At 45.3% G+C, this 12,872-nt stretch overlaps 1 protein-coding gene across 2 annotated transcripts in view; it reads left to right on the forward strand.

Annotated features, from left to right (window-relative positions):
* Window positions 1-12,872, forward strand: part of LOC126475466 (slit homolog 2 protein) — a 643,465-nt gene that overhangs the window by 311,254 nt on the left and 319,339 nt on the right. For both annotated transcript variants that reach the window (XM_050103348.1, XM_050103349.1), the window contains one exon: window positions 2,858-2,994. In XM_050103348.1, the coding sequence (XP_049959305.1) occupies window positions 2,858-2,994 (137 nt within the window). The remainder of the gene's footprint in view (window positions 1-2,857; window positions 2,995-12,872) is intronic.

Consider the following 12,872-nt stretch of genomic DNA (forward strand, 5'->3'; position numbering starts at 1 on the left):
ATCAATTGCGTATATACCAAGCTTTTCGTTGACAAGTTTGTATGGTCTTACTAACAAATTTCTCCTCTACAGTTCTGCAACTGATTCAGTGTTCCACATCGCAAGGGCTACTCAATATGAAGCTGTTCATACAGTGGGCTACATGCGCTGACGGAAGTAAATCGCAACATCAAAGAATTATTAATGTACAGTAATGAATTCCGGAAATACCTTTGTCTAGGTAACATATTTAAATGACTGACATTCTAAGATCACAGGTCAGTGTAAGCGCGAGATATGGCATTGAGAATGTGAAATGCAGGTATAATAATAAGTGTAACCGCCAGAATATTGCATGCAAGCATGCAAAAGTGCATGCACTGTGTTGTAAATGTGCCGGATGTTAGTTTGTGGACTAGAGTTCCATGCCTGTTGAAGTTGGTCGGTTTATACAGGGACGCTTAATGGTGGTTTGTGGATGACGGTGGAGTTGTCGTCCGATGATATTCCATATGTGCTCGATTGGAAACAGTTCTGGTTATCGAGCAAGCCAAGGCAACATGTCGACATTCTGTGGAGCATGTACGGCTGCAACAACAGCATCTGGGCGAGCTTTCTCCTGTTGTAAAACACCCCCTGGAATACTGCTCACGAACGGTAGAACAACAGGTCGAATCACGGGACTGACGAATAAATTTGCAGTCAGTGTGCGTGGGATAACCAGGACAGTGCTCTTGCTGCCGTATGAAATCGCACTCCCGATCGTAACTTCAGATGTAAGTCCAGTGCAGCTAGCACGCAGACGGGTTGGTTGTAAGCCTCTTCCTAAGCAACTCACGGCCATCACTGGCAATGAGGCAGAACCAGATTTCATCAGAAAACACAACAGACCCCCAACCTGTCCTCCAATTAGCTTTCGCTTAACACCACTGAAGTCGCAAATGGCGGTGGTTTGGAGTCTACATCTACATCTACATCTACATCGATACTCCGCAAGCCACCTGACGGTGTGTGGCGGTGGGTACCTTGAGTACCTCTATCGGTTCTCCCTTCTATTCCAGTCTCGTATTGTTCGTGGAAAGAAGGATTGTCGGTATGCCTCTGTGTGGGCTCTAATCTCTCTGATTTTATCCTCATGGTCTCTTCGCGAGATATACATAGGAGGGAGCAATATACTGCTTGACTCTTCGGTGCAGGTATGTTCTCGACACTTCAACAAAAGCCCGTACCCAGCTACTGATCGTCTCTCCTGCAGAATCTTCCACTGGAGTTTATCTATCATCTCCGTAACGCTTTCGCGATTACTAAATGATCCTGCAACGAAGCGCGCTGCTCTCCGTTGGATCTTCTCTATCTCTTCCATCAACCCTATCTGGTACGGATCCCACACTACTGAGCAGTATTCAAGCAGCGGGCGAACAAGCGTACTGTAACCTACTTCCTTTGTTTTCGGATTGCATTTCCTTAGGATTCTTCCAATGAATCTCAGTCTGGCATCTGCTTTAGCGACGATCAACTTTATATGAGCATTCCATTTTAAATCACTCCTAATGCGTACTCCCAGATAATTTATGGAATTAACTGCTTAAAGTTGCTGACCTGCTATATTGTAGCTAAATGATAAGGGATCTTTCTTTCTATGTATCCGCAGCACATTACACTTGTCTACATTGAGATTCAATTGCCATTCTCTGCACCATGCGTCAATTAGCTGCAGATCCTCCTGCATTTCAGTACAATTTTCCATTGTTACAACCTCTCGATATACCACAGCATCATCCGAAAAAAGCGTCAGTGAACTTCCGATGTCATCCACAAGGTCATTTACGTATATTGTGAATAGCAACGGTCCTACGACACTCCCCTGCGGCACACCCGAAATCACTCTTGGTTCGGAAGATTTCTCTCCATTGAGAATGACATGCTGCGTTCTGTTATCTAGGAACTCTTCAATCCAATCACTAAATTGGTCTGATAGTCCATATGCTCTTACTTTGTTCATTAAACGACTGTGGGGAACTGTGTCGAACGCGTTGCGGAAGTCAAGAAACACGGCATCTACCTGTGAACCCGCGTCTATGGCCCCCTGAGTCTCGTGGACGAATAGCGCGAGCTGGGTTTCACACGACCGTCTTTTTCGAAACCCATGCTGATTCCTACAGAGTAGATTTCTAGTCTCCAGAAAAGTCATTATACTCGAACGTCGGTGGAATGCACGCTAGAGGGCGTCTATCTCGGAGCGGTCCTTGAAGTAATCGATTTGTAAAAGTTCGTTGCGTCACTGTGGTGCCAATTGCTGCTCAGATTGCTGCTGCAGACGCACTATGCGCTAGAGCCATACGTCAAACACGATCGTCTTCTGTCTCATTAGTGCCACGTGGCCGTCTGCAGCCCAGTCTTCGTGTGACCTCCGGTGCCAGCGGTCACTTTGAGTGGTTACGTTCCTACCACGTCTTTCTGCAGCATTGCTGCAGCATCGCAGAAGAAACACCCTGCTTCTCTTAGCCCTATTACACGACCTCGTTCAAACTCGGTGAGGTGCTCATGATGGCATCTTTCTCACTTTAAAGGCATTCTTGGTTAAAATAAACTCACCACCTCCAACCTCAAGGATAACTAACGTTCACGATCGTTACAGCATAATTTGAATAGACATCTTTCAGATGCAGAAACACGCCTACCAACTTTCATTTATGTCGCACGGCTCCTTCTTGGTGGTGCGATTTTATTCCCGTCAGTCATAAGCACCCAGGGATTTCAGGGTAGTTATGGCTTACTGACAGTTTAGGAGATTACAGCCAACGAGATTACAGTCAACGGAACTGACGGTGTGGGTGGAACTTCCTCTTGAGTGACGTTCGTGGTTCGCCTGTTGCAGGAAACTGAAGCGGTTGAATCTGGGCGGCAACGAACTGACTGCGGTGCCGGTGCACGCTCTCAACATCTTGGACACCCTGAAAAAGCTCGAGATGCAGGAGAACCGCATCACCGAGATCTCCGAGGGCGACTTTGCAGGTAAGCGGACAGCACAGCAAACTGCATTTTTCCTATCACCTTCTGCTGTTTGATGTATCTTCGTACCTGTTATTCTCAGTATTATTATTAATCTCATCTTTATATTTCACAACATAGGTTACATTGCAGGATGAGGCCACGTTTACTACATATTACCTCCAACTGCATCGGGGGTAGTCTCGGCAATATAATTCAGCTTACGCGACGTACGGGCGATTCCGAACAGTAGAGTATTTTCTGTTGTACTCCTCCTTCATTTTTATGGCTTTATCCCGCGTCTTCACAGGATCGGCATGTTGATCTGGATTTGGAAACGTTACTGGCAGAGGAGGGTGGATTTCCTACCCGTAATCAACCCTTCACCCATGAAACGGAATTTGTGGATCACATTTCACGCTGTTACGTAATGAGAAAAACTGTGAACGTTTTCTAAATGTTTGTGAGTCGTGTAACTGAGGCAGGACATATGTACAAGCCTGGCATTCGCCTGGTCTGATGTGGAAAACCGGCTAAAAGCTACATCCAGGCTGGCCCAAGTCATTAATTCGCCGTTCGGATTTATCCAGGGCCGGCGCGAGTTCCTCTAATCCCGGAAATGGCGTGCTGAGGCGCGCAGCTGTTTTTCACTGTGTTTACTAGATCCTGGTTTTCTAGATAGAGCACACTTCAACTAACTAACAATCTACACCCCCCATCTCTCTGTGCCCACCTCTCCTATTTCTGCCCATCTCATCCCCCCTCCTTATGATTGTCTAATCCTCACCCCTCTCCATCCATCTTTCCCCCCCCCCCCCCCCCTCTCTCTCTCTCTCTCTCTCTTTCTTTTCCTCCAACTCTCTCTCCTTCTCCCCCTCTTTCCATTTCCATCTTCTCTTTCTCCTTGTCTATGCCCATTCCTTCCTCCTCCTCTCCACCATGCCCTCCTCCCCATCTCTGTATCCATCTCCTCTTCTCCCTCTCTCTATCAATCTCCTTCTCCCCACTCTCTCTGTCTGTTCATGTCCTCCTTTCCCTCTCTTTACGCCCATCTCCTTCTCCCACTTCCACAGTCCATTTCCTCTTCATCCTTTATCCATCTCACCCTCCCTCTTTTCACTATACATCTTCTCCTCTTTCCTGTCTCTGCTCAGCCGTGTCGATCCAAACTTCCTCCCTTGCCAAACCTACTATTCTTTGATGCCTCAAAATGTGTTTTATCCGTTAACCCCTTCCTTAAATGAATTTGTGTCATAAACTTCTTTGTCCTCGATTCACTTCAGTATGTCTTCGTTATTCGATCTACCCATTTAAGCTGCCGCTTTATTCTGTAGCACCACGGCTGAAACGCTTCTAATCTCTTCTTCTCTGTACCGTTTACTGTCCAAGTTTCAGTTCCGTAAGGCGACGCTCCATAAAATACTTCCCGAAAATACTTCATGACAGTTAAATTTGTACTCAAAGTTTACAGTTTTCTCTTGTTCTGAATCGCTTTTCTTGCCATTGCCAGGCTACATTTTATATTTTCGCTACTGCGACTCAAATATATCGTCAAAATCAGCAATGAGCGACTTCCAGATCCCACTGGTAGGAAATGTTTGAGAAATCCGAGGTAGAGACGGACTGCCGGAGTAGAAGTGACTATCAAATTTAACCAGTTAAGTAGATGATGGTGAAGGTGATTTGAACGAAATGTCATACTAATACGAAGTTAAAAAGATGGTATGCTGAAAGAATTGAGGACCACACAAACAAGTCGTGTCCGCGCTCTAGGTTCGTTAAACGACGACCAGCGAATGTTCCTGATAGCGGCTGATACTGTAGAGAAGTCATCTAGACGTGTCTGTGTGTGAACCTGTAATGTTAAAAAGGCAGCGTGACAGGTTTTGCGGAACATGTGTTGTCGTGCAGATAACATGGGAACTGGGTCATGAAAATCCCATACGGGCCTCTAGAGAGTATGATGACTTGATGTGCCCATTCTGTAAGGACTACTTGGCTTTAACAAATGCAGGAAGGAAATAGATCTTGGAAGACTGCCGTAAGAATGCGGCATTCTCTCACCTGTTGGTCAGTGCTTGCCGCTTAGGACAGTTATGCACAAACGGCCTAATCCCTGAACAGAAACCTGTACTGAGCGTTAGTGACGGAATCAGATCTAAGAGTCACATATTTTCTCTTTTGGCATCTCTTTCCTCTCTCCCACTGGAGGTAGCCCGTCGACGAACAGTTCTTCACAGGGCGTTGCTACCACAAGATATGTGTCTAGTGACAGGATTGATAATAAAGGATTAGTCCAGGATACCATGAACATTACTTATTACAGCATTTAATACCGTTATATCTCAGCTGTAGACCATACCCCAATTGTTTTAATTATACATGATCGCGTACAACATGCATCACGACTGATACTGCCAGGTACAGACTGACTACAAATTCTCCTACAATTTAATGCAAGTTCAGACACAGTTATGTAAAATCAGATATTCAGTTTTATGCAATTTCAGATATTCTCGTCCATGATCGGCTTTTTGCGCAAGGTACAGAGTAATTATAAAGTCAATGAAAAGTTAGTATGTGTAACTGGCTAACATAACATAATGAAATTAACAATATCTGAAAGCACTCTCTGAAAGTGGTTTCGTTTCCTATTTTTTTATGTTTCTTTTTTTTAAGTGATGCCAGCAAGTTAGTTTGAGAAACTGCTGGTAGATGCTTAGAATGGTTGCCTATCATCCAGAGGAATCATTTTGTGTGCTAGAGTTTTCCCGTTGCTAATCGGAATTGAGTGTGTTAAGAACTTTCCATGGGAAGTTTCACAAGATACCACCGATTTACAACAGCATAAGCAAGTGGTACAAGAAAATTCGAAGATAATAGTTGCTTGTGTCACGCAAAACTTTCAGGCAGACCAGGCGTAATGTTGCGAAGTCCCAAAATGTCTACCCATCAAGCTAGCGCAGACGGATACAACAGCGCGGAAAATTCTTCGAAGGCGATTGAAAGTGAAGCCGTGCTCCTGTAAGTAGAAATCCATTGCGACGAACTGCACAAACTGCAGAGCTGCATTGACACGCAGGACCATCTTGATAATGACAACTTCTCAAACAATTTAATCTTCAGTGACGTAGCCACTTTTCATCTTTCAGTGAAGGTCAACCGACATAACACACGCAGATGGGGGACAGAGAATCCACATGCAACTGAAAAATCGTCCTTAGTTCCGAAAAAGTTAAAGAGTTCTGTGGCATGCTCGACAAGTCTGTTGACCCTCCTTCTTCCCTGAGAGAAACATAAATGGTATTACTTGCCTCAAAGTGCTGTAACGGTGGCTCATGCCATAACTAGAAACTGATAGAGGGACTGCATCTTCCAAAAAATGGTGTCCCTCCCTGTTCTTACAGCTGTGTACGAAATTGCGTGAAAGAGAACAAGACACTGCCAGGTCACTGGATAGGTTATGTTGAGGCATCAGACCTGCCGCTACTCAGTTGGTAGCACTGTCGCCATATTTGATGTCTTGAAATTTTTTTTCTTTTGGGGTTACATCAAGGTTAATGTTCCTTCTTTTTTTAATAGAATCTCGAAGACTTGCGACACAGCTTCGCAGAAGCTGTTCTTACTATCACTCCTGATATGCTGGGTGATGTGTGAGCAGAGACGGCCCACCTACTTGATGTGCATCATCTGGAGAAGGGTAGACTCGCTTAAACATCTATCAACATCGGAAAATTTTTTTGAGAGTTGAGCCGTTTATCAGTTATTTCAATATTTCGTGGACTTCATAAGTACCCTGTATTTAGTCTTCGGATTTTATATTACATAAAATAATTTACAAAAATATCTTAAATGAAAGTTATTACATCGGAAAACTGGCTTAGGTAGAAATAAATTTGGATTTTTAAACAAAACTGAATTTAATAACAGACTCCCTTCTGCGAGCAAGCTACTAAATAACCGCTACGGCTTGGCAGCACAAGGACAGCTTTGTTTTAATATACGGGCTCCACATCACACAGCAGCGACCTCTGATATTGTAATTCACTCCCTCAGTTCCCTCTGGCAGACATATTCCACACTAATGAGCCAAAACATTACGACCACCTGGTTAATAGCTTGTTTATGCATCTTTGGAACACAATACAACAGCGATTCTGCCCTTGGTAGGTTCCCACAGGTATGCGACACCAGATGTCTGCGCAGAACTCACGCAGGATCCGAAAATTTCTGACGGTTGGCCTGTGGTAGCGGAGAAGCAGAATGCAAAAGAGCGTGCTGAATAATTCAGACAATGTCGGAAAGATGGAAAATTTTAGTGACTGAGGGGAAAAAAATAACAATTTTGGGTCCACTCCCTTTCCTTGCATTGAGTTGGTGCTTAACTTCGTAGCGTTTTGTCATAAGTTTAATAAACACAACAGTTGCACTTAAGACAGACTTCAGTCATCAGTAACGTATTCTCCTTCACTATTTACAACAGTCTACCAAACCTGGGGTAACTCTTCCATATCGCAACTACAGAAAGCACGTTCTTTTGAAGCGAAAAACTCGTCGAACCATGGTCGGAGCGCATTTTCATCCGGAAAGGAAGCTACTTGAAGGTTGTTCGATAGAGAGCAGAAAAGATGAAGATATGACGGCGAAATATTAGGTGAAAGGGTGGGGTCTGATTTACTTCCCAACTCCGCTCCTGTGTAGTGTTTTTTGTCAGTCTAGCTGAATACGGACGGGCGTTGTCGTAGTGTAGCATCATTTCACACAGTCTTCCTGGCCGTTGTTCTTGGATTCCGTGTACAAGACAACTGTGTTGGTGGGAATGAATGTCAGCAGTGATGGTTACACGTCGGAGATGCAATTCATAGCTTACCATACCGACAATGTTTCACATGGTGCATAACGTTATCTTTTGTGGACGCGCGTATGTCTTTGTACGGGGAGTTGCTGCTTGCTTTGGGCTCAACCATTCCTTTTTTTACTTACGTTAGAATATATACATCATTTCTCGCCACCAGTAATGATACAGGATACGAATGTTAGGTGTTGTTTACGACCCGATTGGTGACGACCAAGCAGAGATGCACATACGGCCACCCGCTGATTTTTGTGATGTTAGCTTAATGCATGAGTTACCCATACACTCGATTTTCTGACCTTTCGCACTGCATGCAAATGTCACACGATGGTAGAATGATCACAGTTCATCATACTTGCCAGTTCTCGAGTACACAGACTCGACCATTGTGGATTAATGCCTTTAAACGATCTTCATCATACCCCGAAGGCCCTCCTGAACGTTGAAATTCACTAATATCCAAACGATCCTCCTTAAAACGAGAAAACAATTTTCTTGCCGTGCTCTGTCCAATGACATTATCCCCAAAGATGGCGCAAATGTTTCTGGCTGCTCGCTTCCCACGCCCGGGTTCCCGGGTTCGATTCCCGGCGGGGTCAGGGATTTTCTCTGCCTCGTGATGGCTGGGTGTTGTGTGATGTCCTTAGGTTAGTTAGGTTGAAGTAGTTCTACGTTCTAGGGGACTGATGACCGTAGATGTTACGTCCCATAGTGCTCAGAGCCATTTTTTGTTTCTGGCTGCCTCCGCTGCTGTTATCCAACTACTGACCTCAAATAGTAGAATATGTCAAAATGTGCCGATTTTTCAACTTTACACTCCATTTCCTGGCGACCACAATTGCACTCACTATCACCAAATTACTCCTGAGATATTTTGCATATTTACACTCAATAACGTCTTACGGAATAATTTTCTGGGGTAGTCCATCTTTTAGAAAGGAGATACTGATCGCACAAAAGCGAGCAATAAGAATAATAAACGAACGATATGGCGCAGTGATTAGCACACTGGACTCGTGTTCGGGAGGATGACGGTTCAAACACGAGTCCAACCATTCTGATTTAGGTTTTCCGTGATTTCCCTAAATCGCTTCAGGCAAATGCCGAGATGGTTCCTTTGAAGGGCAAGGCCGATTTCCTCCCCCATCTTTCCCTAATCCGATGGGCTCGATGACCTCGCTGTTTGGCCCCTCCATAACGAACCAACCAAAGAATAATATGTGGTGTTCACCCACGGACGTAATGTCTTGACGGAGCAAGTCATTTTAACTGCGGCGTCGTAGTACTTATACTCGGTAATGAAATTCATCATAAATAACCCATCACAACTTGAGAACAACTGTGATATCCACTCTTACAACACTAGACGGAAAAATAACCTGTATTACCCATTGTTAAGACTGTCAGTGACTAAGAAAAGAGCTGAAAATGCACCAACAAAATTTTCCCAATAACATTATACTACTCGCCATTAAAATTGCTACACCACGAAGATGATGTGCTACAGACGGGAAATTTAACCGACAGGAAGAAGATGCTGTGATATGCAAATGATTAGCTTTTCAGAGCTTTCACACAAGGTTGGTGCCGGTGGCGACATCTACAACGTGCTGACATAACGAAAAATTCGAACCGATTTCTCATACACAACCAGCAGTTGACCAGCGTTGTCTGGTTAAACGTTGTTGTTATGACTCGTGTAAGGAGGAGAAATACGTACCATCACGTTTCCGACTTTGATAAAGTTCGGATTGTAGCCTATCGCGATTGCGGTTTATCGTATCGCGACATTGCTGGTCGCGTTGGTCGAGATCCAATGACTGTTAGCAGAATATGGAATCGGTGTGTTCAGAAGGGTAATACGGAGCGCCGTGCTGGATCCCAACGGCCTCGTATCACTAGCAGTCGAGATGACAGGCATCCTATCCAACGGATCGTGCAGCCACGTCTCGATCCCTGAGTCAACAGATGGGGACGTTTGCAAGACAACAGCCATCTGCACGAACAGTTCGACAACGTTTTCAGCAGCATGGACTATCAGCATGGAGACCATGGCTGCGGTTACCCTTGACGCTGCATCACAGACAGGAGCGCCTGCGATAGTGTACTCAACGACGAATCTGGGTGCACGAATGGCAAAACGTCATTTTTTCGGATGAATCCAGGTTCTTTTTACAGCATCATGATGGTCGCATCGGTGTTTGGCGACATCGTGGTGAACACACATTGGAAGCGTGTATTCGTCATCGCCACACTGGCGTATCACCCGGCGTGATGGTATGGGGTGCCATTGATTACACGTCTCGGTCATCTCCTGTTCGCATTGACGCCACTTTGAACAGTGGACGTTACATTTCAGATGTGTTACGACCCGTAGCTCTACCCTTCTTTCGATCCCTGCGAAACCCTACATTTTAGCAGGATAATGCACGACCGCATGTTGCAGGTCCTGCACGGGCCTTTCTGGATACAGAAAATGTTCGACTGCTGTCCTGGTCAGCACATTCTCCAGATCTCTCACCAATTGAAAACGTCTGGTCAATCGTGGCCGAGCAACTGGGTCGTCACAATACGCCAGTCACTACTCTTGATGAACTGTGGTATCGTGTTGAAGCCGCATGGGCAGCTGTACCTGTACACGCCATCCAAGCTCTGTTTGACTCAATGCCCAGGCGTATCAACGCCATTATTACGGCCAGAGGTGGTTGTTCTTGGTACTGATTTCTCAGGATCAATGCACCCAAAATGTGTGAAAATGTAATATATGTCAGTTCCAGTATAATATATTTGTCCGATGCATACTCGTTTATCATCTGCATTTCTTCATGGTGTAGGAATTTTAATGGCCAGTAGTGCATATGTCTGACAGCGAGTGAAGCAAGTTTTAAAATCTAATTTAAAACCTTTTCTCCTGGACGATTTTCTGCTTAGAAACTAGTAGCCAGCAAAAAATAAAAAATAAAAAATAAAGTTTACTTACATGAGTAGGACTAAAAATAATTATGTGCTCATTAATGATAACAGTAGTCATATATACATATCCTGTAAGCTGACTCGTTCCACATTATTTCGATAGAATCGTTCAAATGATCTACGGAACCTGTAACTAATTAACTAACTTACTAAGTATCTACCTAACTATCTTGCTGGTGCCCGATAGCGATTCCGTAGAGTTCAGATCAGACAATCGGCGTTTGAAATTGACTCCAGAACGATTCCATTCCCACCAACGTACATTTTTCGTAAGAACCACGAATGTAAGAGAAACTAGGACTTGTACAGAGGAATATAGACTGTCGTTTGCATTCGCTCTGTTTGCGAGTGGAGTAGAGAAGTAAGTGACTAATGGTGGTAAAGGGTACCCTCCACCAGGCACCATGCGCTGGCTTGCAGAATAAGTATACAGACACAGATGTAGTTAGCCGGCGACACCAGAGTTAGTACGCTATCATGCTTCTCAAAACAGTGCTGTACGGTACTGGCCTGTTGACACTGGTAATATTCCTGGTGGAAGACGTAGTCATCTAGCATGAAGGGATGCAGGTGGCTTTCGATTACCACCACAGCTCCCATGGAATCTCAGGTGAATGTCCTCAATAACATAATACTGGCCCAACGGCCTGTGACTGTGGAGCGGTGCTTGTTTCTGTATTTTATTTTTTGTAATAAACGTTCGAAGTATGTTGCTTCCTTTTGAGTCACCCGTTATTACCATACACGGCAATATCATGCTCTTCTATTTACCTTCAATGGTCTCATGCGGTATTTATTTTCGTCGACCTGTAAACACTCCATAGCGTGTCATCACCATCATCATACAATCATCACCACCATTATCCATTTAACATCTATTGTTGGGGAAAGACCTCCTCCAAATTTTTTCGCGCCTTATAGTTTTTCTCCTGAATGTTTTCCATTGACATATATTTATATTATATAAGGTCATAATCTCGCTCTTTCCCGACCTCTTGGAAGGCTGTACAGATTTGTCTTGGTGCATTCATCAAATATTCGCGTTGCAACATTCACTCCTGGAAATTGAAATAAGAACACCGTGAATTCATTGTCCCAGAAAGGGGAAACTTTATTGACACATTCCTGGGGTCAGATACATCACATGACCACAGTGACAGAACCACAGGCACATAGACACAGGCAACAGAGCATGCACAATGTCGGCACTAGTACAGTGTATATCCACCTTTCGCAGCAATGCAGGCTGCTATTCTCCCATGGAGACGATCGTAGAGATGCTGGATGTAGTCCTGTGGAACGGCTTGCCATGCCATTTCCACCTGGCGCCTCAGTTGGACCAGCGTTCGTGCTGGACGTGCAGACCGCGTGAGACGACGCTTCATCCAGTCCCAAACATGCTCAATGGGGGACAGATCCGGAGATCTTGCTGGCCAGGGTAGTTGACTTACACCTTCTAGAGCACGTTGGGTGGCACGGGATACATGCGGACGTGCATTGTCCTGTTGGAACAGCAAGTTCCCTTGCCGGTCTAGGAATGGTAGAACGATGGGTTCGATGACGGTTTGGATGTACCGTGCACTATTCAGTGTCCCCTCGACGATCACCAGTGGTGTACGGCCAGTGTAGGAGATCGCTCCCCACACCATGATGCCGGGTGTTGGCCCTGTGTGCCTCGGTCGTATGCAGTCCTGATTGTGGCGCTCACCTGCACGGCGCCAAACACGCATACGACCATCATTGGCACCAAGGCAGAAGCGATTCTCATCGCTGAAGACGACACGTCTCCATTCGTCCCTCCATTCACGCCTGTCGCGACACCACTGGAGGCGGGCTGCACGATGTTGGGGCGTGAGCGGAAGACAGCCTAACGGTGTGCGGGACGTAGCCCAGCTTCATGGAGACGGTTGCGAATGGTCCTCGCCGATACCCCAGGAGCAACAGTGTTCCTAATTTGCTGGGAAGTGGCGGTGCGGTCCCCTACGGCACTGCGTAGGATCCTACGGTCTTGGCGTGCATCCGTGCGTCGCTGCGGTCCGGTCCCAGGTCGACGGGCACGTGCACCTTCCGCCGA

The sequence above is a fragment of the Schistocerca serialis genome, chromosome 4 (genome assembly GCF_023864345.2).
Source record: "Schistocerca serialis cubense isolate TAMUIC-IGC-003099 chromosome 4, iqSchSeri2.2, whole genome shotgun sequence".
Taxonomy (NCBI): domain Eukaryota; kingdom Metazoa; phylum Arthropoda; class Insecta; order Orthoptera; family Acrididae; genus Schistocerca; species Schistocerca serialis.